This window comes from Hyaena hyaena, unplaced genomic scaffold (assembly GCF_003009895.1).
Source record: "Hyaena hyaena isolate Hyena2069 unplaced genomic scaffold, ASM300989v1 scaffold_29, whole genome shotgun sequence".
In the NCBI taxonomy this organism is placed as follows: Eukaryota; Metazoa; Chordata; class Mammalia; order Carnivora; family Hyaenidae; genus Hyaena; species Hyaena hyaena.
This window is the reverse complement of record NW_024080661.1, coordinates 838596-862692: the sequence shown is the minus strand read 5'-3', so window position 1 is coordinate 862692 and position 24097 is coordinate 838596. Positions and strand designations below refer to the sequence as shown.

Below are 24097 nucleotides of genomic sequence, written 5' to 3'. Positions count from 1 at the left end.
CCAGGGAGCCCAGGGTGGGTTGTGGGGAGTGCAGGGTCAGGTTCTTGTCTCTGACCCCTGCAGCTGCTGTGACTCATGTCCCAATCTGATTGCCTGGCCCAATAAGGAGACATGTTCCTCTTGTGACAAGGTGGGGACCAGGGAGGGCACTGAGGTGAGGGCACAGAGGAGGCTAGGGGTCTATCTGGACAGGGACTGGTGACCTAACCAGGGCAGAGGGACACTGGACTGGCCCAGAGGGGTCTACGCCAGGAAGACCGTGGAGATGGCCCCATGGACTCCACTTCTGTTTTGGGGAAGATGGGGGGTGAGACCCTGCATCTTGGCCTGGAATGCCAAGCAGGACCTACAGGCCTGGCCCGGCCCCCTCCGCAAGAGAGGGAAATGCGGGAGGGCTGGGGAAGGAGAGGGGTGGGAGACCCCAGACTGGCACAACTCCAAATCCCTTGGCACGGAAGGCCCAGCCCATGCTCTGGCGACCAGGGCGGCCTGGAGAACGCCTGCGTCCTTCAGCCCTCACCAGGGACCCGCGTGCCCGACGTGGCTAGAATATCCCGAGCCTTCTGCCCTCAGAAGCCCCCAGATAAGAGGCTCAGAGCCTTCAGGGCCAGCAGGGAGGTCCCGTTGTTCGGAAGGCTAAGTGCATTAGCCCCGCTCGCATCCCCTATCGCTGCTTGCATCGGACGGGCGGGGCCGGAGCTCCGCTCTGGGGCCCCCGGGGCGACCGCGACCGTGGCGGAGGCCAGAACGGACTGTCCTTTCCGGAGTGGGGGAGGAGGGACTGGGGGACGAGGGTTGGTAGGAAAGGACGAAAGAGGGCTGGAGGAGGGGGGAGCTGAGGTGACCTAACCGAGGAGCGGGGTGGATGTTGGACGGGGTGTCCCAGAGGAAGGAGAGCCCGGAGGGGGCCGAGCCCGGGGTTGCGACGAGAGCGCTGGGAGGTGGGCAATGGGAGAGCGTCGATTCGAACTCTGGCCGAAGAGAAGGAATAGGGTGCCGGGCGAAGGGGGTGAATGGCTGGGGAGCTGGAGGAGAGCGACGGGAGGCGCTGGGGACTGGCGGGGCGGGGATCTAACGGTCCCTGGGGCACCAAGCTGGCTGGCTTGGGCCAGGCCCGGTGAGGCAACGGGTGGTGGGGTGCGGGCGCAGCTGAGGTGCGGGGTGGGGGTGGGGGGTCAGACATGCCCGGGCCGCCCCACACGCGCCCCGGGTGTCTGCTGCTCCGACACTAAGGGAGATGGATGGGGTGGGGGAGATGCAGCGCGGGGCCCCGGGCGGTTCCTGGCGCGGCCGCCGCCCCCGCAGCGGAGGGTCGGGCGGGGACTTGGGCCGCAGATAAAGGGGCCGCGAAGCGAGAGGACAGGGCGGGCGGTGGCAGCAGCATGAGCGCGGCAGACCCGAATCCCGCTGCGGGCGCAGCCCCCGACTCGGGCGCGGACCCGGGCCGGGCGGCGGTCGCCTCCGCCTACCAGCGCTTCGAGCCCCGCGCCTACCTCCGCAACAACTACGCGCCCCCTCGGGGAGACCTGAGCAGCCTGGACGGCGTCGGGCCTTGGAAGCTACGCTGCTTGGCACAGACCTTTGCCACCGGTGAGCACGGGGAAACTGAGGCCCGGAGGACAAGAAGTCATCAGGGAGCTAAAGGGGCATACGCCAGAGCCCGATGGGGGCCAAGGAGCACAGATAGGTAGTTCAGAGTGGAAACAGAGGAGGAAGAGAAGCAATATCCCGTTGGGGGGCGGGGGTGGGGGAGAGGAGAGACCTGTGGAGAGGGAATGGGGGGGGAGGGCAGATCGGTCACAACTGAGAGGTGAAGTGGGGGATGCAGGAAGGAGACCCAGATGAAGAAAGACGCCAAGAAAGAGATGGAAGCAGACATTGGGGAGGGAAGAGAGGCAATGGCGGAAACTGCCCAGCACCTCTGGATTTCCCCTCTTAAGCCTCACTGTAAGGACAGTTCCGCAGATGTGGGACCTGAATCTCAGAGGGGTTAAGTTCCTTTCCCAAGGCAAAGTCAGTCTATGTTGGACTGGGACTCAGATCCAGGTTAGTGAACGCATCTTCCAGATGCAGATACACTTATAGAGGGAGAAGGGAGTGAGGGAGGAGAAGCAGGTAAGGGAGAGAGTGACTGAGGCAGGAGATGCCTGGGCAGGGCTGGCACCAGGACCCTCTTCCTCTGCCCTCCCTACGCAGGTGAGGTGTCCGGACATACCCTCATCGACATTGGTTCAGGCCCCACCATATACCAGCTGCTCAGCGCCTGCACCCACTTTGAGGACATCACCATGACAGATTTTCTGGAGGTGAACCGCCAGGAGCTGGGGCTCTGGCTTCGGGAGGAGCCTGGGGCCTTTGACTGGAGCACATACAGCCAGCACGTCTGCCTCATCGAGGGCAAGGGGTAAGGGAGCTTCCCATGGAGTGGCTGGTGGGGGTGGGGGATGGGGGGGCAACAGAGGACTGCATGTGGGGCAGCCCTGAGCCCTGGTCCTGACCTTGCCTTCTGCCCCTGCACAGTGAGCCCTGGCAGGAAAAGGAGCGCCAGCTGCGAGCCAGGGTGAAGCGGGTCTTGCACATTGATGTGCACCAGCCCCAGCCTCTGGGTGCTCGGAGCCTGGCGCCCCTGCCTGCCGACGCGCTGGTCTCTGCCTTCTGCCTGGAGGCTGTAAGCCCAGATCTTGCGAGCTTCCAGAGGGCACTGGACCACATCACCACCCTGCTGAGGCCTGGGGGGCACCTCCTCCTCATCGGGGCCCTAGAGGAGTCATGGTACCTGGCTGGGGAGGCCAGGCTGGTGGTGGTACCCATGTGTAAGGAGGAGGTGATGGCGGCCTTGGTTCGCAGTGGCTATGAGGTGCGAGACCTGCGCACTTATGTCATGCCTGCCTGCCTTCAGACAGGTGTCGACGATGTCAAGGGCATCTTCTTTGCCTGGGCCCAGAAGAAGGTGGGGGTGTGATGGCTCAGTGCACCTGTGCTGATGGCTCTCCTATACCCAGATTCCCTGTTATCTGAGGTGGCACCTAATAAAGACATAAGTTCCTCCTGCTGAAAGTCACCTTTGTCTGTGGCTCTTCTGGGAAACAAGGACCCAGAGCTCTCTCTCTGGGGTTGTGGGGCTGTGGAAGCCACCAACCTTAGCCTTTTTTTTTTTTTTTTCTCCAGAAGCTTCCATGAAGGTAGATTTCTTTACCACTCATTCTTCCCAGACAAAGGAAAGCCAAGGTCAGCGGCTGCTCATTCAGCATCTGCCATGTGCCAGGCACCTATTAGGTCCGTTCAGTCCTCACATTCATCAGGTCCTGCTGGCCTGTTTGCAGGTGAAATTCAGGAAGGTTAAGAAACAAACAGTAGTAGAGCCTAGTTCAGGCCAGAAGGGGAGGCGTGGGGAGATACTCAGGAGACTGAAGTGGACAGTGCAGGGGGAAGGAGTTACAATGCAGGCACATGCTCCCTCCCCTAACACTACCCCCACCCCCCACTGGAGCTCCGCCCAGCTCTGCATCTGGTCCCTGCCATCCCCAGCCCCGCGTGTCTAGGCAGAGACCCCACCTGCCTACTACCTCCAGCCAGGTGTCTTCTCCTTCCCTTCAGGCCCACACGACTCACACAAATGAGCTGAACAAGGGTAGGTGAGGCTGAGAATTGGTTTATTAAGAATGTCCCTTGCTACCCTCCCTCCTACCTTAAAATAGTTCTCAATATCAAAAGAAACACGGGTCACCCAAGTCTGAGGATGGAGTCCTAGCACAGCACCCTGACTCCAGGGAGGGACAAGGCAACAGGGAAAGAACAAGAACCCAGACTCTCTGCTCCGGTCACACAGAATGCCTTTGGATGGAAAGTTTCTGGAGCTTCACATTCTATCCCTGCGGAGCAGGAATGTGCCAGGGCTGCTGGCAACCAGCAGGGGTCACCTTTACTGGGGTCCAGGTAGAGGTGACCCCTGCCTGTCTCTGGGGAGGCCAGAAACCAGGCCCAGCCACAACCCTTCTCTCCTCCTCCCTCAGATTGCCCCCCTTCCCAAGGTCCAGGCTGTGACAAAGAGGCTTAGCTGGTGGGCACTAGGAGAGGGGGAGGCCAACCAAGCCCAGGCAAGGAGACAGTGGCTGGAGAGGCCAGGGGAGCCCCGTTTCCCTTCCTCCCTCCGCCTCCCAAGAGGCTGGTTCTGGAGGGTGATCTTGAGTTGTGTGTGGGCCCTCCGAGATTTGGAGGGCTGTAAAGTGGGGGCAATGGACAGAAACACACACGTACGGCTGGGACCCCGAGCCAGACTTTGAGGAAATCGTGGCTCTCTGCCTGGCCTGGGGGCTTGTGCAGAGCTAGTGCTTAATAGGTAGTTGGTGGTGGTAACTTGATACCCCATATTTCTCCAACCCCCCCCCCCACTGTGTGGTACACTCATGGCACTCACACCCACCCTGTCCTGCAGCACACACTTTAAAACCACTCACAGCCCACCCCACTCTCCACACATGCTCATGCACACTGTCTCACCCAGCATCCCACACACCCCAGGCCCGTGCCCGCCACCCTGCCACCTGTGCACTCAGTCTGGTTCACACTCCCTTATACACTCATGTGCAGGCTCCCCACCAGAACCTTAGCAGAGGAGCCAGAGGGATTCCTGTCCTGGGTTCTGTGGGGTTCTGGCCTCAAAGGGGGAAGGAATGTAGTGAGGTCTCTTGGGGGTCTGGCTGAGGCAACAGTCAGGGTAAGACCACTCCCCAGTCCCTGCGGGTCTGTCCCTCAAGATCCCACAGGGAGAATGAGACCTGCCTTGGAATTCAGGCAGCCAAAGAGCAAGAGTCTAGTGCCACCTAGTGGTGCCCCAGAAGAGGGCAGGGGGTAACAGGAGGAGACCCCACTGTCCCCAAAGGCCTGTGGTACCTGGTCTCCCAGGTAAGACAGACAGCTGTGGGAACCACCCAGGCACTGAGGGGATGTGGGGAAGAGGCTGACGGGGAGGCAGAGGCAGCGGCAGCTCTCCTCTTGGCGGAGCTGAGAACACAGTTCCACTCCAGTTCTGCTCCAGGAACCAGAGGCGCTGCCCATTCTCTAACCCCAGATGCTGAGAGGCCAAGCCTGAGCAGACTCCAAGACCTGGGAGGGCCATGTGGGGGCAAGCAAGGGGATGGACAGTTACATGATTCTGGGCCCACACCCTTCACGTCCAAGTTCAAGATGCTAAAAGGAAAAAAAATTAATCATCTCAAGGATTATAAGGGGAAGGGGAGCAGCAGGGGGGATGGCAGGACCCCCAGTGGGGCAGACCCGCTCCCAGGGCCTTCAGTCCAGCTTGAGCTTGGCTTCTGATTCCTTCAGCAGATACAGGCTGTCATCTTTCAGAAAACTGTGGGCAGAGGGAGGAGCCCAGTGAGGTATGGCTTTGAAAGCACCCCGTGGGGGTGAGTATAGGCAGGGGGTCAGCCGTGCACAGAGGCCTCAGTCTCCTCAAAGGAGCAGGTGAGGATGGGCACGAAGAAGGTGCACACTGGGCAGACGGCGGCACCCACCTGAAGAACAGGACGTGGACCGGGATGGTGCTGATGTGCCAGATGGCATGGGCATCCAGGACCCAGAAGAGAGGCGGGAAGTCCAGCAGCTCGAGCAGGGACAGCCCCTGTAGCAGCAGCACCACCACCATGCACTTGCGCACGTGAGGCAGCCGCCGCCGGTTCCGCAGGCACCAGGCCAGCCACCACACCACGTTCACCAGGCCTGGTGCGGGTGGGGGTGGGGAGAGGCTCATTCCCTGGGCCTCCTTCTCCCCCCAACCTCCTTCTCTCCCACCCCAAATTCTTTCCCCTTCCCCCACCCTAAGGGGCTCTCTAGAACGTTCTCCAGGAAGAGCACCAAATCCCTACCTCGACCCCAGGCCAGCAGTTCTACAGATGGGATGGGTCCCCTCCCTCCTCCACAACCCCAGGGACCTCAGTCCCCCTCATGCCTCACCAATAGCCACATTGGCCGCCAGGTTGTAGCCATAGTCGAAATGGACGAGGCTCAGGTAGGAGACATGCGCGGTCAGCATTAGCAGCAGGAGGGCCCGGAAGGCACTGGCCACAGCTGGGTGCTGCAGCCCCACGGTCCTGCCCCACCATCCAGAGCTGCTCAGGTGGAGGGTGGCGCATGCCCAGAGCAGCATTGCCCAAGCATCCCTTCACCCCGACATCAGTACGTGGAAGCCACTGCCCTCCTCTCCCACCAAAACAGGCCAGCTGGGGAGGCCTCCAATCCTCCCCCCCCACCCAGGGCCTGGGACCAAGTGCCTCTGCTCCTTGGAAAGAGCCAATTCGACCCCCAAGCCTCCCTTCAGAACAGCCCAGGGGTGTGTGAGTTGGGGTGCAAGACCCTGGGGACAGCGCCTCCGGGGGGGGGGGCGGGGCGACTCCTTTCTGCCCCTAGTGCCTGATTCTGCCCCCACAGGGGCCAAGATGGGCTCACCTGACACAGCACAGATAGACAGAGTGTAGGATGACGGTGGATGCACAGAAGTAATCCATTTTCTGAGGACAGGGAGAGCTGGGTGAGGGGCCAGTGCGAGGGGAGGGGAGGCGGCAAAGGTTTCATGTGGGCAGGACCCCAAGATGACCCATCAGGGGTGAAGGCATAGGGGCGGCAGAGGCGCAGCCGTACTCTAACATGGGGGTCCATGTCTCGTGCCTGTTGCTGTTCACTCCTGAATTTAACAATCTGACCCTTGTATTCATATTCTACAACTTTTTTAAATGCATTTAGCAGCGAGGCTTTGGAAGCAACGGTGGAGGGGCCTGCCAGACTCCAGAGTATACGAGCACAGCACAGAATTCGGAGCGCAGCCTCGAGTCCCGCAGCCGTGCGCCCAAGTCCCGGTTGCACCTTTAGGGGCCGGGTGAGCCTGGGCAAGCAGTTCTGCCTTTCCAAAGTTCGGCTGCCTCATCAGTTACGAAGAGCCAATAATCACATCTACCTCCCCAGGGTCAAGCAAGGCGCAAGGGCACGAACAGGTTAAAAATGCCTAGCACATAGCAAGCGCTCTGTAAATGGAGTCCCTGTGAAACCTAAGAGCTGACCCCCCCACCCCTTTTGGGGCTTCTCTGGGACTGTCCCAAGCAGGAGAGGGAGCCGGAGGGGCGCTCACCTCCGTAAGGTCGGTGTCCTTGGTGTGGAAGACTGTGGACCAGAACCAGGCATTGAGGGAGACCTGTAGGGAGGGGCTGGGTAAGCGAGGTGGCTCCGGGTGGGGAGGGCTCCTAGAGCATTCACAGGAGTCTCATGCTGGGGAAGGGGCCCTCTGGAGCAGAGAAACATGCTTCCCTTGCCCCTGGAGCCCCGAGAACAAACGTGCGCCCTCAGCTTCCAGGAACCCTGAACCCCCTAGGCCACGGGGGGCTGCAGCCTCCACAGGTTCCGGCCTGGCCCAGGAACCAGCTCCTGGTTCCGGCAGAGCCAAGTTCCCTGCTTACTCAATCGCTAAGACAACAGCCCCTGGGGGGGCCTCGCCTCCTCCCCTAACTGGCAGGTGATGACAGCCCCACCCGGGCCAGGGGAGCCAGTGACCTCAGCCTCTGGGGGCGGGAATGAGGTGGGTGGGGTGGAGGGGCTCGAGCCAGCTTGGGGTGTGTCCTGAGCAAAGCAGGCAAGGGAGGGAGATCCAGCAGATCCCACTGGGGCTGAGTCTCTCCGGAGGAGGCTGGCCAACTGAGCCCAGCTTCCTCCTGGGTGGCCCAGCCCAACCCGCCAGACCAGTGGCTGCTGCTCTGAGGCTCTGGGAGGAACAGAAGGCTGAAGGGGCTGCGGCGGGCAATGGCCCAGGAGACCATTCGAGGCCTTGTCCCTGGAAATTAACTGCAAGGAGACAGTACAAAACATCTTGCAAATGAGTCCTAGACCTTGTGGGAGTTGGGGCTGTGTCCAAGGTCGAGGCCCAAATCACTGAAGAAGAGTGGGCCAAGGTGGAGGTTCCCTGCGCTGGGCTGGGCTACCAGTGACAGTCGGTCAAAGGGAAAAAACCCGCAAAGGGAAAACATCAGCAGTCTGAGGTCTGGCCTAGAATGCCCTGGAGATAGAGAGGGATGGCCTAGGGTGGGAAAGGCCTGCCAAAGACAGGTAAAGGCCAGGAGCTGCTCACTTGGGTCCAGGACAGCAGGAAGACTGGCCAGGCACAGGACAGGGAAGCAGGCAAGAGACCCCTCTATCCAGTCCCGCAGCAGGGCCGGGCAGCGGGGCGGGCTCCCTGCTGCGGGCCTGAAGGGCCAGAGGAGAGAATGGGAAGAGCAAAGGGGTGGAGGCAGGCAAGCCTCTGTGCAAAGCCAGTCAGCACCGGAGGTCTCTGGGAGCTCAGGTAGCCACACGCAAGCCTGTCTGGCCTGGGTCCTAGGCTGAGTCTCTCGGCTTATGTTCTTCAGGACCTGGACATAGGCCCTGCCCTCTGGGCCTGAGCTTTACCCCCGTGACTAATCAGGAGCTAGCCTAAGTGATCCCTCGTCCCTTTCCAGCCCTGGCATCAGGCGATTATTCTAAGTCAGGTTGCTTGCTCTTCTGAAGACGGCCATCCAGTCCCATCCTGGGTGCTGCCCCTTCCCCAGGGATGGTATGTGAGGCCTGGTCTGGAGGCTGGAAAATGGGACAGAACGGGGTGGCTTCTAAGACACTGTTCCCACAAGGGCTGTGACGCTCAGGGTCAGCATGGAGGGAGGAGCAGACTTGGGGCTGGAGGCAGGGCCCAGGAGATCACACGAGCCAGGTCTCCAGGGCAGGCCAGGAACAGGGACACTTCTTGGGGAGGAGAATGGCCCCCAAGCCAGTGTGAGAGGGAGGTGGAGGGCAAGGCAGCAGGGACTGGCAGCCAACCAGGCCTGCTTGTCACCCACAGCAGGAAGGGAGAGGTGACAAGAAGACTGAGCTAAGTGGTGGCTGGAACACTGAAAGCGAGGGAGGGGAAGCACAGGGCCAGGGCTTAGCTCCACGGGATGGAATGGGAGTTGCCTGGTCCCCTGTCCAACCACCTTCCCAGGGTGCCTTCCACTTACAGAGGCCCACCTGAAGCCTGGACTCTGCACCCCTGAAATGTCCCCTCTCCCCTGGGCAGTGTCCCATTATGAGGCACTCCTCTTCTGACCCTCTCCTCAGACTTGGGAGATAGTGTCATTAAGGATTCAGGCCCAAGGGTCAGACTGCCGGGGTTCAAATCCTGATTCTGCATTTCCCGTGTGTCCTTGGGCAAGTTATTTGGCCTTGTTGTGCTGGGAATAATCATAGTATTGACAAGGACTGAATGAGCAATACAAACACAACGGTTAGCACAGTGCCCAGGACAGGGTAAAACATGAGGTGTTATTTGTCCCCAACTTGTTGAGCAGCACGGGACTCTCACATCTCTCCACAGACCTGAAGCCGAAGAGGCCAAGTCTGCCTCCCACTCTCCCTGAAGGCCGAAGAAGTCTGGAGGGAGAAGCGGTGGTCTCCCCACGGCTACCTAGCCCCACCCCCACTGTTCACACTGGCGGCAGAATTTCCAGAGCCTCCGGAATAAGACAGATCCTGGATTCAAGTTCTGCCTCAGCCCCTAAATAGCTGTGTGATCTTGAACCGATAAAAATCTCTGAGTCTCAGTTGTCTCATCTAGCAAATGGGGTTAATAATAATATCCACTGCCTAAGAGGGTCCTGGAGATGAATCCTGCAGAATGTCTGGCACAAAGAAGCCACTCAATAAACAGGTGCTGTACAGCTGCCTGGCACACAGTAGGTATTCCCATATAGGTCAGTTTCCCCCCCAGGATTCACTGAAGAGATACTGTTTCTCTTCACTCAGAGTCTGTAGTCAAGACTCAGGCAAAGGGGACAGACAGACGAAGAAGGAAGGGAGAGGCTCCAAGACACAAGCGTACGGCTGCTCCCAGACTCCTCAGCCAAGCTGGAGTAGAATGGGGGGAGGTAGATGGTAACTGGCCAATCAGACAGGCCAGGAGGGTGCTGGGCTGCCCAGCAGGCACCAGGAGCTTTGTGTCAACACTGAGGAGAGGGGGAGGCCAGGGGCAGGGTGCCAGCAAGGGTGGAAATGGAGGGGGACAGAGAAGGCTGGGTGAGGGAGAGCAGGAGGCTGTTTCAGTCTGTTGGAAAATAAGAAAATTGAGACAAAAATATCACAGCCGTGAAACTGGTTGGATGCCAAATGAGCCAGATCTGTCAGGAATTCGACCCCAGTGCTAAGCCCCAGTGCTCGGGGCTGTCATTGACACCGTGGCGGTGGGGACATGTGGGTCTTTAAATAGCTCAGTGTCTCAGAACTGGGGGAGGCAGAATGTTAAATATGACGCCTGCTGCCACCCTGCCCCCCCCAACCCCTGCAGAGGCCACAGTGTCTCACCCCCTGCCTCAGGCAGGGCAACCCTGCTCCACTTCACTCCTGAGAGAGAAGAGGGGAAGAGGCGGATGGAGATGGGGGGAAAGAAGGCTTTTTCCACCACCAAAAAGGATTCCTTGATTTCCTGCCATTGTCTGACCAATGGGAAGTCCTTCCTGAAGTCTAACCATCATTCTGCTGCAGGCTCAGGTTCAACCTGTCTCTTCTTGTAGTGTCCTCAGCAGAGGTAGAGCACAGTTAGTCCCCACCTCCATCAATCATCCAACAGAGACAGTTTGGGCTTTCCCTGCACCCTCATCCTCTCACCTCTACTCCTGAGGACCTTTCCTCCCTGAGCAAAGGGGCGGGGAACTAACTGGCTTGGCCTCCTGGCTCTACAGACAGCAGGGGCCCCCGGCTCCCTGAAGTCAAAGGTCTGTGGTGTGCAGAGCTCTGGCAGCCTCCCAGCCCAAGCCCAGGTGCAAATGTCAAGGCAGAGGCTGCCTTCTTGTGCCAAAGCTTCATTAGCCCTACCGGGGCGGGGTCTCCTCGTTTCCCAGGGGAAAAGGCTGAGACAACTCCCTGCCCCCCCACAAGACTGAACTCGGAAAAGGCCTTCCCATCCTATCCCAACAGAAATCACGAGCCCCACTTGCTCCAGAAGACCCAGCCCAAGACAAAGTCCACTGCTGCACCCTCCATTCAGCTCGGGATCCCTCCCTCCTGTAAACACAGGCGCACAGGACTAAAGATCAAGTGTACAACCCAGGCTGGGTCATCAGAGGGAGTGTGGACACTGAGTCTCTGTCTCTCAGGGGCCTAGTGACAGCATGAGGAGGTTCCATGTCCCGGAGCCCGTAGGATGCCCTAAGACACAGCCCCCGGGTATCTGGGCCTCTGTCAACCTAACATCGTCTGCTCTGTCCCTCAGGGTCCTTGGTCACGCTGGATGCAGGGTATGGGAGGTGTGACCTTCACCAAGAAGGAAGCTAAGTGGCACAGGCCAGTGAGATGAAAGACCCAAGAATCAGGGAGATCAAGACGAGTGTTGTGACATGACCACTGGCCAGGGCAGGGACCCTCTGAGGTCCCTCAGACCTGTGTGTCCATCCAAGGAGGATCTAAGCTTTGTTCAGAGAGTTCAGGCAGGGCCGTCCAGTGCTCTGGAGCAGGGCAGGGGGCAGGGGTTACGGGCTGTGGGCCCAGAAAGCGGCAACCCCTGGAAGAACCCTAAGGGAAAAGGGACAGGTGTACTCTCCTCAGTTTCTCTGCCCTTCCTGCCTTCTTGGTCAGGACTAAATTCCGTCTTCTGAGAGAGGCCTAAACAGGAAGCGATGGTTCTATCCCACCCAGGCCCGTGACAGGGCATGCGGATGCCGGGCCCCTGCCTGCGCATGAGTTCCTGCCCCTCAGCACCCAGGGCCCTCTCCGTGCCACCTTAACCCCCCTCCCCTCCCTTTCACTCAGCCACAGGGCAGCCAGGCTGACCTTGCCCAGGCGGCCTCCTCAAGTCTCACATCCTCCAGCTTCCAGCCCGCTGCTCCCGCTGTGCCACCAGCCTGGAATGCAGGCTCTTCTCCCCTCTCCCCCCGTCACCTATATGTGTTCAGGCCTTATCAGGCCTGCGAGTCCCCGATGGAGCCTCCCTCCCTCTCTGGGCTTCCCTGAAGTGTCCCTCTTCACTTAGAGGACACGGTCTCCCCACCTTACTACTTCCAGGGCTCTCTCCCTGAGCCTCCTCGGCTCTGCCTGCATCTGCCTCCTGGGCCAGCTGGACCAGCACTTCCCACTGGGCTTAGCTTCTTGCGGCAGGGGCCTCAGTTCCCACAAGTGCTAACCCCTATCTCTACAGACATTTGTCAGTGTATGGAGACAGCCCAGAAGAGGGGCTAAGTGCTCTGACGGCCCTAGAGTCTGTCCTGTGCCCACCAGTCACCAACCTGGGAGCTGGGGACTTTGACAAGGTTTTCCCCCTCTGAGCCTTACTCAGAGCTCACAGTTGTATTATGAGGACTGAATGAGAAGATATATGTAAAGTACTTAGGTCAATGCCTGTTATGCAATTCATATAACACTTATTATTAATGTTTGTTAAATAGAAAAGATTACTGAGGATCAACATTTTCCAGAAGCTTAACACCTAACACCTCCCCCGCCCCCGCCCTCCTTCCAATCCCCAGCTCCCAAGTCTGAGGCTTGGCCTGGACTTCTCAGCATCCTCACGCTACCAGTTTTCCTAAGGTCCTCAGAGACCTTGGGGTGGCCGGATCCAGGGTAGCCTTCAGTTCTCTTGACTGTCCAGCAGAATTCAAGAGGACTGCCTACCCTCTCCTCCCTGTTCTTGTTTCAGGGCTTCCCAACCACCCAATATCCTACTTTTCCACCTCCCCCTCCAGCTACCCCTGGCCCTGTCGTTGGCCCAACCCCTCTATCTAATCATTATGTTTGGGGCTCTTCAGGACTCCATCCTAGATCCTTTCTCTTCTTGCTAAGCTTCCCTTGGTGATCTCACGCATACTCACGGCTTCTATCGCTCTCTCGTAAGTGCGAACACTGGGTCATCCCTGATTCCTCTTTCCTCATCTAACCTACTGTGAGGCTTATCAACACAGCTAAGATGGTAAGAGCGCAGACTCTGGGGGCATCTGGCTGGCTCAGTCAGTAGAGCATGCGACCCTTGATCTCAGGGATATGAGCTCAAGCCCCACGTTGGGCATGGTGTCTACTTAAAAAAAAAAAAGTGCAGACTCTGAAGCCAGATACCTGGGTTCAAACCCTGGCTCTTGGCACAGTTTACTTAATCTTTTCTTTTTTTTTTTTTTTTTTAAATTTTTTTTAATGTATTTTATTTATTTCTAGGAGAGAGAGAGAGAGAGAGACAGCGTGAGCAGGGCAGGGTCAGAGAGAGAGGGAGTCACAGACTGAAACAGGCTCCAGGCTCCGAGCTGGCAGTCAGCCCAGAGCCCGACGCGGGGCTCGAACCCACGAACCGCGAGATCATGACCTAAGCGAAAGTCGGACGCTTAACCGACTAAGCCACCCAGGCGCCCCTACTTAATCTTTTCAAGCCCTTGGTTTCCATCTGTAAACTCGGGATAATAATACTACCTATCTCATAAGCTTTTTATGGGATTAACAAGGTTAATATTCATAAAGTGCTTAGAATGGTGCCTGACATACAGTAAGAGCTAAGCATGTGTTCGTTAAATAAATAAAATAACTTAAAAAACATTTTAAAGTCAACTCAAAACATACTCAAACATAGTTCTCTTTAATACCCTCTTCCCACAATCCATACCCCCCACTAGTCTAGCTACGTGCCCTATGCTAAAGCCGCCTGCATCCACTCCCACCCCTTCAATCTGTTTGCCACACGGTAGCCAGAATGAGTTTTCCAAGCCAATCAACTCATGAAACCTCTTCTCTCTGACCCTCATTGCTTCCTGATGCTTTGAAAGTCCAGATCTAAAGTGTTAATGTGCCCCCTAGGCTGGCCCCACTTGCTGCCCACCTGCTTACCTGTCACACGTACTCCTTGGCTTCCTGTATAGCAGGCCTCCTAGCTTTCAGGGTTCTTACTCTCTTCTGCCTGTCCACATTCTGTCTTCTATGTAGATGACTCCTCCTACTCTCCCTGAATTCACCTAGCTAACATTCTCATCATTCCAATTTTACCTCAAAGGCTCCTTCCTCAGGGAAGCCTTCCCTGATTGCCCTGTACTGGTCTAGAACCCCATCCCACACCCCTACAACACATCTCCACTGTACTTTCCCAGAACTTTTACATTCTATTGTGTGCTTGTGTGGTTACTACCAGAGGAAATTGGTTTTCCTGTTGTTGTTGTGTTTGTTTTTTTTTTTCAAGTAAGCTCTACCTCCAATGTGGGACTTGAACTCACGACCCTATATCAAGAGTTGCATGTTCTACAGGGTGCCTCGGCGACTCAGTCGGTTAAGCATCTAACTCTTGATTTCAGCTCAGGTCTTGATCTCAGGGTTGTGAATTCATGCCCCTCACTGGGCTCCATGCTAGGTGTGAAGCCTATTAAAAAAAAAAAAAAAAAAGATGAGCCAGCCAGGTGCTCCCTGCATGTTTTTATATACTTTTGGATCTCCAGCACCCAGCAAAGTGCCTGGCACATAGTAGGCCCTCAGTATATGAATTAATGGCTGCTCTGGTGGCAGGAAGGTGAGTGAGCAGGCTGTTTCCCTAAGGCTTACAGTGGGGGCTCTGACTGCAACCTCTTACTCTCACACCCTCCCCAAGGTTGTCACAGTTCATATCTGTACCCTAGTCCATGTTTCCCACACAATTCCAGGCTTCTCTGACCAGTCACCTGTAAAGCTCAGAGCCCTCTCTGGATACTCACACGGAACACATTTCAGCTTCTCAGGGATGGTCTAAGACCAGGCTGAGCTCTACACAGAGTACTGTGGCTGCCATACCTCCAGGCCTGGAGCGGCACTGAGATTGCTCTGAGTCTTCCAGAGGGGTCCCCGGAAAGACCTGTGGTCCCAGCATGCTCCCTAGCACCCATCTCCCTTCTGTGCTTGTAAATTGCTCTGTGGGGTCTCTTAGTGGCTTCCTCCCTCCCTTCCGAACATCTTGGCCTAGGACTCTGCTAGAAAGGTACAGTCTGGGGCGCCTGGGTGGCTCAGTCGGTTGAGCGGCCGACTTCAGCTCAGGTCATGATCTCACAGTTGTGGGTTTGAGCCTGGCATCGGGCTGTGTGCTGACAGCTCAGAGCCTGGAGCCTGCTGCGGATTCTGTGTCTCCCTCTCTCTGCCCCTTCCCTGCTCGTGTTAAATAAATGTTAATGTTAAAATGTTAAATAAATGTTAAATAAATAAATAAATAAATGTTAAAAAAAAAAAAAGGTACAGTCTGATTCAGCACCTTCCCTGTCTTTTCCCGAGGCCAGACCACCCCACAGCTGCAATTTTAGACCTGGAAAACAGAGGGGAGGGGAGGTGAAGGGGAGCTCCTGTTGGGTGAGAATGGGGATCTGAGAGTTCCTCCTTCCTAGCCGATGATGTAGAGCAGGGGTACCACCGAGGTACCTACCCAGGCGAAGGCCACGCAGGTGGGATACATGGGGGAGGAGGCCGGCACGGAGGTGTGGTAGCGGCAGAGCATCACCAGGCTGGCCAAGCCGTTGAGGAAAGAGGCCAGGGCAGAAGCGGGCTCTTGGAAGAACAGGAACCGGGAGAAGGGCCACTGAAAAGGGAGGACATGGAGGGGGTCTGAGCAGCAAGCAACGCCCAGCAGCCCAGCCTGCTTTTCCTTGACCGCCACATCAACAGGTCCTCAGCTGGCTCCTTAGCTCTGGATCTCCGCCAAAGCCTCAGGTACAGTCCCTCTTCGGGTCAATGAGCTTTCCTCCAGTCCTTAGCTGAAGGTCCTCCCTCTATCATGGCCAACACTCACAGCCCCGTAAGCCTGGTTTCTGGGAAGACCAGGTGGGCCAGTGCAGATGGCTCAGTATCGTCCGGTGGAGACGGCACAGACTTGCAATCAGGAAGACAGAGGTCCTAATAGTCTCCTTCTCTACCACTGACCACAGGGTCTGAGCCTCAGCTCACTCTCACAAACTGGGGGAAATCATTCATGCCGACGTCAACAGTCCAGAACAAAATCATATTGGATGAGAAAGCACTAGCAAACCATGACTCACTGGGCAATCTGAGGGGGTATTACTATTTTAATCTGGGCTTCTCCTGAAAAAGCAAAAGAAAGGTTGTGGTAGGGGGTGGGGGTCAGAAAATCTGTCCTTGTCACAAGGACAGTCCACAACGCTAAGCACTCCACTACTGCTCTCTGGGACCACAAAGCTTCCCAGATCTTATGACTCCAAATCTAGAGCCAGGATACATGGTTCTATCTGATTATCTGAAAACCAGCAGATTTTGAGAACAGGTACCTGCCCCAAACACACGCCTATCACCCCACAGCTCAGACTGCTTGGATGGTGTGGTCTAACTGCGGGGTATCTTACTCCCGCCACACTGCCACCATACACCTATCCCGACCCTCTAACTCACCTTGCCATGGAACTGAGGCACTTTGTGACCTTCCTTGAGGTAGAGGCCAACAGTGACCCACATGCACTCATACTTACAGTCGTCCTGACAGGTCCAGCCTGAAACAGAGAAATGTGACCTGGTGAACTCCTTATCATGGAAGGCACAGAGATAGTTCAGATGGGACTCAAGCTCAAATGCAGGCTAAGCGGGCCTGCAGGTTGGAGAGAACCAGAAGAAATCTCAAAGTGCTAGCTTGACACTTGGATGTATGAGAGATGATAGGACCTGCGCATAAGGGAAGAGTATGTGTTTGTGTGCGTGTGTGTTTCAGGGGATAGGGGTGTGCAGTGAGCAAACAGAGATGTTTCTTCTCCTTCCCCAAGATGGGAACTTTGGCATCTGGGGGACTCATTAATGGATAGGTGGGTTCATGTTTGTTCTTGCTGACCTTAGGCTTTCCTCTCGCTCACCAGGGACTCTTGCCATCTTACCCCCTTCCTATGAAAATGAAGCCCAAATCCTTCACTCTGACTTTTGAGGCCCCAAATTCCTTTTCCAGCTTTATTTCCCATACTCCGTTTCATGCACCCTGCACTCTGCTCCCTGAGTAAGCCAAGCTGCTGGATATGCCCACATCTGCCCGGGGCCGCCACTCTCTCTGTTCGCTGTGGAATGCAAAGAGATAGTAAAGAGAACAAACTTGGAGTCGGACAGGCCGCAACTGGAAATTCCACTTTACCATTACTGGCTGTGTGACTTTGGGCAGGGCCCTTCACCTCTCCTAGTTTCTCCATTGTAAAACAGGGTTAAGAGAAACTACCTTAAAGGGATGTGAAAATTAGCTGACCTATTGTGACACTTGTCACACAACAGGTGACCACTGTGGCCACAGGTCCAAATGTAACGTAACGTATCCATCCTGAAGCCCTTCCTTCACAGAATTGCCAAGATGATCACGGTCCCTACCCTCTCGAAGCCAAAACCGATTCCTTCCTGCCATATGCTCCTACTGCTTGACCTAAGGGCTGAAATCATCCTCTAACTTGCATTGGAGAAGGCTAATGTCTCCGTGAAGACTGACCCCAAACAGCAGGATGCTGGTCTGATTTCAGGGTCATTCTAGGGCGTGTACCCAGGAGTATTAAATAACTACCCATCTGAATTAATAAATAAAAAGTACATGAAAGTACTTGAAAGTACTTCAGGGTCATTCTAGGGCCTATACCAAGGAGTACTAAATAACTATCCATTTGGCTGAATAAATAGAAAGTACATGAAAGTACTTCTGGAAAAGTAAGACTGGCTGATGGTGCTCTAGCCACCCCAGGGCCGCAGTCACTCACACAACAACGTACCCGGAGGAAAAAGCTAAGGCTCAAAGGTTGTTTAGGGGGCGTAAGGGGAGGAGCCAAGGCCGGGGGCGGGGCCTGCCGCGGGGTGGGGCTTACCTGCTAGGCTCATGTAGATTGGCTGGCGGGAGCGGAAGTGCCTCAGTGCGCCCCCCGAGCAGTTCCGCTCCTCGCACCGGTGCACGCAGTCGCGGTACACCGGCTCGCGGTCGCCCTGGGATCCGCTTGCTAGTGCGGCTGCCCCCGCTAGCAGCACCAGCCGCGCGGTCCGCCCGGCCATCCCTTCAACCTGGCCCTCCGCCGGCGGAGGAGCTTAGGCGTCTTCACTTCCGGAGTAACAGGAAGTGCCTTGTGTTCTTTATTCTGCTCTCCGGTGACGTCCATCCACTTTAAATAAAAGTTCCCGGATTTTTGTGGGCGCCTGCCCCGCCCCTCGTCTTACTGTCGTCTCCACGTATCGAGGCGACAGGGTTAAGGGAAGGGGGACTCCAGGTGGCCTAAGGAGCATAATAAATTTGGGTTTTTTTCTTTTCTTTTTTAATCGATATACGTCTAGTTTATTCCCCATGGTTTCTTTATTTGAAGTATGGTTATTTTTCTGGGGCTCCTGGGTGGCTCAGTCGGTTAAGCGTCCGACTTCGGCTCGGGTCAGGATCTCATGGTTCGTGGGTTTGAGCCCCGCATCGGACTCTGTGCTGACAGCTAGCTCAGAGCCTGGAGCCTGTTTCGGATTCTGTGTCTCCCTCTCTCTCTGACCCTCCCCTGTTCATGCTGTCTCTCTCTCTCTCAGAAATAAAGAAAATAAAAAAAAAATAAAATAAAAAAAAAAGAAAGAAATAAAGAAAATAAAATAAAAAATTTGAAGTATGGTTATTTTTCTTTACCAGCCCCGTCGGATTTTGCTTCCTAATGCACCTGGAGCTGCCCCTGTCTTTCCCCATCTCCACTGTCAACCACCCAATGGAGACCTCATCATCTGTCGCCGAGACTGCTGCAGTAGCCCCTTTACAAATGTCCCGGCAGGGAGACTTTTGTGTCCTACCCTTGTCCTCTCCAGTCCGCGTTGCGTTTCCAAATTCAAATTTGACCATGTCGCTTTTCTTCTTAAGATTCTTTACTGGCTCCCAATTACCTCAGGAGAAAACCATGACTCCACAAGCCCTGTACGATCTGGCCCCTGCACCAGCCCCAAGGGGACATGTTTCTCAACCCTCCTGGCCTTGCTCATCTGTATCATTTGTACTCTCAGGTGTGCTTATTCTTCTAGTCTCAGTTTAAACACCGCTTCTGAGGATGGTAACACCTGGAGCATGATATAAGGTACAGTTGTATGTTTTCCCTATGCAGGGTGGGGACTTCTGCTGTCTTATCACTCTTACTTCCAGCACTAGTACAGAATTTGTATCGTGTTCGGCGCTAAAAACACATTTCTTCCTTCCTTCCTTCCTTCCCTCCCTTCTTCCCTCCTCCCTCCCTTCCTCCCTCGTTTTTAAATGAATGAACAATGCAATTCAACGTTAAGAATTTGGGTGGTAAATCCAGGGCTGTCAAGTCGTCAGCGAGATTCAGACGATGCTGAGATAGAAGAGGTTAACATTTCAAGGAAAATCAAGAGGACTTTGCTTTAACATCCACTCCTCCTGCCAACATCACTACCAGCACACACAAACATGCCCATCTCACTGAAGCATCGAAGCCTTGTAGCTAGATGCATAATTAGTGTGTGTAGATTAATGACAGCCTTTCCTCCTACTCTCCACCTGGGGTCAACTTTTCCTTTGTATATTGAGAAGTGGAATGAACAAGAAGTAAAATTGGATTCCATTCACTTACTCGTTTGGTAAACATTTCCTGAATTCTTAACTCTAGCACCAGGCTAGGCAAGGCACAACTCCAGGAGGCACCATTCATACTGTATTTTCTGTGAATGGCGCTCAGGGGAGCACCATTCATGTTGTATTTTCTGTGATTGGTGCCTCTTCAAGTTAAGTACAACATGAATAGTGCCCCCTGCAGTTGAGCACCCAGTTGATACCGATTGGGAAGCTGAAAAGAACAAAACAACTACTCAGCGCTCCAGGAGCTGACGGGGGAAACAATCTAGTGCTAATTCTACTTTGCATCTGATAGACCAGTCTTTTTCGACTACATTATTTCATTTTGTCCTCAATTTGACTCTGGAATGAATTTTTTAATGAGCATCCCCATTTAAAGATGAGGAAATTAGTGGGTAGAGCATGCAACTCTTTTTTTTTTTTAACAGACTTTATTTTTTTAGGCCTTAATTTTTTTTTTAATGTTTACTTATTTCTGAGAGACAGAGAGAACAAGGGAGGGGCAGAGAGAGGGAGACATAGAATCGAAGCCTGCTCCACGCTATCTGTGCAAAGCCCGATGTGGGGCTTGAACTCATGAGCCCTGAGATCATTACCTGAGCGGAAGTCAGACACTCAGCCAACTGAGCCACATAGGTGCCCAAAGTCTTTTTTCTTTTTTTAAGTTTTTGTTTATTTTGAGAGAGACTGAGACAGCACAAGTGGGGGAGGGGCAGAGAGAGGGAGACCAAGTATCCCAAGCAAGCTCTGTACTATCAGCACGGAGTCTGACGAGGGACTCAAACTCACAAAACCGTGAGTCATGACCTGAGCCCAAACCAAGAGTCGGACGTTTAATGGACGGAGCCACCCAAATGCCCCTAAGATTTTGTTTTTAAGTAATCTCTACACCCAACATCGGGCTGGGGTTCGAACTCACAACTCCTAGATCAAAAGTGGTATGCTCTAACAACTGAGCCAGCCAGACACCCCACAACTCTTGATATCAGGATCGCAAGTTTGAGCCCCTGTTGGGTGTAGAGATTACTTAAAAATAAAATCTTAAAAAAAAAGATAGGAAATTAAAAAAAAAAAGAGGATGAAATCTTAAGAAAGCAGGATTCTTCCTTTGGGAGAAATCTGAGCTAGTGATAGAGCTCTTTTAAAACCTTTAAGCTTCCGATTTTGGAGGCCTCATCCTATATTACATGAAGCATTAAAAACAAAGGGAAAATGTAAAAAAAAACCCAAAAAACCCAACAACTTCATGTAGTCATATGTGTGGAGTTATATAATTGTAATAATAGGGAGAGGTTGTAAGGGAATGGGGAGAGAAGAGAAGACTACTTTGGATTGTGTGATCAGAGAAGGCATTTTTGAGAATGTGACATTTGAGCTGAACCTCGATGACCAGAAGGAACCAGCCCAGCTAACACCTGGGGGCAGATTGTTCTAGGCTGAGGGGACACTCAGTTCAAAGGCCCTAAGGCAGGAACTAATTTTGGCATCTTTGAAAAACAGAAAGGAAGCTTATGTGGCTGGAAGGCCAGGAACCAGATTCTGTCAGGTCTTGGGTCACGGTGAGGAGGTTAGGCAATGGGAAGCTATTGGGAGATATTTTAGCACCGGAACAAATGAAGTGAAATAAATGAAACAAATGAAATGTTTAAATGTTTAAAACATTTACTTTGGGGGCGCCTGGAGGGCTCAGTCCGCTAAGCATCAGACTTCAGCTCAGGTCATGATCTCATGCCTCCTGGGTTTGAGCCCCGCATCCGGCTCTGTGCTGACAGCTAGCTCAGAGCCTGGAGCCTGCTTCAGATTGTGTGTCTCTCTCTTTCTGCCCTTCACCCACTCATGCTCTGTCTCTATCTCTCTCTAAAAGATAAACATTAAAATTAAAAAAAAATTTTAAGTTAAAAAAACCATTTATTTTGGATGCCATGGGAAAAGGGTAGGGGGTGGGATTGAAAGAGGGCAAGAGCAGCATGCCGTGCTGGGAGATCAAAGACTAGTGCTTTCACCCAGAGCAGACCTGATAGAGGCTTAGTCTAGCTAGTGGTGGAGGTGGGAAAAGCACAGAGGAATCGATAGACCTCAGAGAACTACTGGATATAAAGGGGGGGAAAAAAAAAGAATCAATGACATGGGTCCAGTGAATGAAAGCATCTGAAACTGGAATTGCCTCACCAAGTCAGGACTTCATGATTGCCAGTTTTTTTTTTTTTTTTTAATTTTTAATGTTTTATTTATTTCTAGGAGAGAGAGAGACAGCGTGAGCAGGGGAGGATCAGAGAGAGAGGGAGTCACAGACTGAAGCAGGCTCCAGGCTCTGAGCTGGCAGTCAGCACAGAGCCCGACGCGGGGCTCGAACCCACGAACTGCGAGATCATGACCTAAGCGAAAGTCGGATGCTTAACCAACTAAGCCACCCAGGCGCCCCCATGATTGCCAGTTTTATGCTTCTGGAAGCTTCCTAGCCTCCTCTTCCCCAAACCAAAAACCAGAGACAAAAATGTCCTCATTCACACCCCAGGAGTCTGGAGCTCTAGCAGCAAGCTAGGTGAGCTAGGTGTCCAGAAGGGTCGAGCAGGAAAACTCAGGGTCTGTGAAACAAAGAATCTGGAATCTGGCAGAGGGGCCGCTCAATGGGGCTTTCAGGGGATAAGCATGAGGTTGAAGGAGTTGCTGCCCCCACACTAAGTCTAAAACACTGCAACCAGGGAACTATTCAGTCCAACTCTCATATTTCAGACAGCAAAATGAAAGCCTTATTCAAGGCCACACAGCCCAGCTACTATCTGGGAGAAGATCCCTAGATAAACTGAGGCGCACGTGAAATGGCCAGCACAAACACACAGCACAGGGTACAGGAACACACACCACGGGCCAAGATGGAAGCCACGGGTACTTCTTGCATAGGCATTAAAAAGCCAGATGAGGCTGAGAGCGCAAGAATGCATTTTCTTTCAGCAAAGCAACCTAGAGAGAGAGAGAAAGGCAAATTCCTCAGGCCTTGGGCCTGCATTCCTGACTTGGGGTAACAAGGGCTGAGGGAGGTGATCAGCAGGCCCAGGGGCAGCGTGTCTGGTATGTCAGTTTAGGCTCTGCTCTTTGCTACCTAGGGGCTGGGTAGCAAGTGTTCTTAAAGGGCCACTTTAGAAGGGCAGATTTGCTGGTCAGGAGCTTTCAAATTACTTTCCTGTGGCCCCAGGGAGGCTTTATGCCTACTCTTGGGGGACTCCTTCCAAGTAACTAATTCATAGACACTTCCCCAGAAGCACATGCCCCAGACTCAAGGCCCTATGGGGCAGGCACCGGTTTGTGGCCTGAACCTCGGACTGTGGACCGTCTCCTCCCTTTTTCTGTTTATTTTCAGTCCTCTGACCCCAGGCTGGCTGGTGAGGTAGGCAGAAGGGAGGAGACTCTGGTGCCAACACACACACGCACACACACACACACACAGAGGCTCCTGTGTCCCCCAGTCTCAGTGGCTGGTCAATGATTGACTGGCATTTCACAGGCTGCTGGTTCCAGACCCCAGCCTGTTGATCCTTAGAGGTCACCTCTCTAAGCCAGAGCCCCATCATGCCTCCTCGGTGCCCATGGTTACCTCCACTACCGGCAGGCCAGTATCCCCTCTGGCAGATCTCATGCCTTCTGCCCCCTGCCTTTACTGGTGGCTCTCCTCTGCCTTGCAGTCACCCCTCTGCTCTGAGGCTGTCTGCCTCTCTCCAGGCCCCTCCCTGGACCCTTCTTTCTGGCAAACTCTTAGGCTCTTCCAGCAGCGTCCCCTCCACCTACCTCCCCCACCATCCCCAGGCCCCCCCTTCAACCACTGTCCCTTAGACATCCTCGTCCCTTGGCTTTCCTGCCAGGCCCTGCTGCAGAGGCAGTTGAGGGGAGAAGCGAATCAGCAGCGCCCACCGCTGCCCCCCTTCCTCTCCTCTTGTCAAACGCCAGACAAGGTTTTTTCCCCTTCCTTCCCAGCTCTGAATGGGCTCATTCTCTTTGGAAGACTGGCCCCTCTCGAGCCTCCTCCCCGGGCAGGGCGTGAGTTCTGACCCCGCTCCTCCCCCAACCCCACTCCCGGTCTGCTCCCTCGGGCCCCGCCTTCTCTGGGCAGCCCACTGGGACTGAGAATTGTCTCCAGCCTGGGTTTTGTCCCTTAGAATCTGGCATGCAGAGAGGGTGCACTTGGTGACTGGGTGGGAGTGAGGCAGTGGGGGGACATGGGATCTTTGTAGGGGAATGACTGTAGTTACTCGGATATGTTGGAGACCCTTTCTCTGGCGCCACTACACCCTGGGGGAGGGGGGTTCATGGGACCCTTGATTCGCAGCCCTGGAGCAGAGCTCATGGAGCCAAAGCCTCCTGGCTCAGTTTCCCTGTGTTTGCTTGGTATTTCAGTGTTCCTTTTCTGCAAAATGGGGAAAGATAACTTCTGCCTTCTCTGACAACCCAGGACTCTGGAAGATGAGGGGGTGTGGCTCTATGACAGACAAAGACATGGAGGAAGGGTCCAGTAAAGGATGGTTCCACAGCAGCTTTCCTGGCTGGACAAACCCAACACCAGGG

At 54.6% G+C, this 24097-nt stretch overlaps 2 protein-coding genes across 3 annotated transcripts; one reads left to right on the top strand and one right to left on the bottom strand.

Annotated features, from left to right (window-relative positions):
- The first annotated feature begins 1293 nt into the window (after positions 1-1293).
- PNMT (phenylethanolamine N-methyltransferase) lies at positions 1294-3052 on the top strand. Its single transcript, XM_039227891.1, has 3 exons — positions 1294-1590; positions 2197-2404; positions 2521-3052. Exons 1-3 carry the CDS (start codon positions 1383-1385, stop codon positions 2960-2962), a joined length of 858 nt encoding a protein of 285 aa, XP_039083822.1. The 5' UTR covers positions 1294-1382; the 3' UTR covers positions 2963-3052.
- A 584-nt stretch (positions 3053-3636) lies between these two features.
- PGAP3 (post-GPI attachment to proteins phospholipase 3) lies at positions 3637-18016 on the bottom strand. Of its 2 annotated transcripts, XM_039227948.1 has the most exons (8): positions 17805-18016; positions 16375-16472; positions 15398-15550; positions 7127-7189; positions 6451-6512; positions 5959-6095; positions 5520-5724; positions 3637-5356 (listed from the first exon to the last, which is right to left on the bottom strand). In XM_039227948.1, the coding sequence occupies exons 1-8, from the start codon at positions 17983-17985 to the stop codon at positions 5293-5295; spliced, it is 963 nt and encodes a 320-aa protein (XP_039083879.1). In that variant the 5' UTR covers positions 17986-18016; the 3' UTR covers positions 3637-5292. The 2 variants fall into 2 exon arrangements, with proteins under 2 accessions (XP_039083879.1, XP_039083880.1); XM_039227949.1 differs by lacking the exon at positions 15398-15550.
- Positions 18017-24097: the final 6081 nt, after the last annotated feature.

Bases quoted from the DNA above. Each gene is read 5' to 3' on its own strand.
- PNMT (XM_039227891.1), top strand. From the start codon at position 1,383: ATGAGCGCGGCAGACCCGAATCCCGCTGCGGGCGCAGCCCCCGACTCG. The intron at 1,591-2,196 runs GTGAGCACGGGG...CTCCCTACGCAG, and splicing joins GGCACAGACCTTTGCCACCG to GTGAGGTGTCCGGACATACC. The intron at 2,405-2,520 runs GTAAGGGAGCTT...GCCCCTGCACAG, and splicing joins TGCCTCATCGAGGGCAAGGG to TGAGCCCTGGCAGGAAAAGG.
- PGAP3 (XM_039227948.1), bottom strand. From the start codon at position 17,985: ATGGCCGGGCGGACCGCGCGGCTGGTGCTGCTAGCGGGGGCAGCCGCA. The intron at 7,190-15,397 runs GTAGGTACCTCG...CCCTCCCTACAG, and splicing joins CCTGCGTGGCCTTCGCCTGG to GTCTCCCTCAATGCCTGGTT. The intron at 6,096-6,450 runs GTGAGCCCATCT...ATGGTGGGGCAG, and splicing joins GTCTATCTGTGCTGTGTCAG to GACCGTGGGGCTGCAGCACC.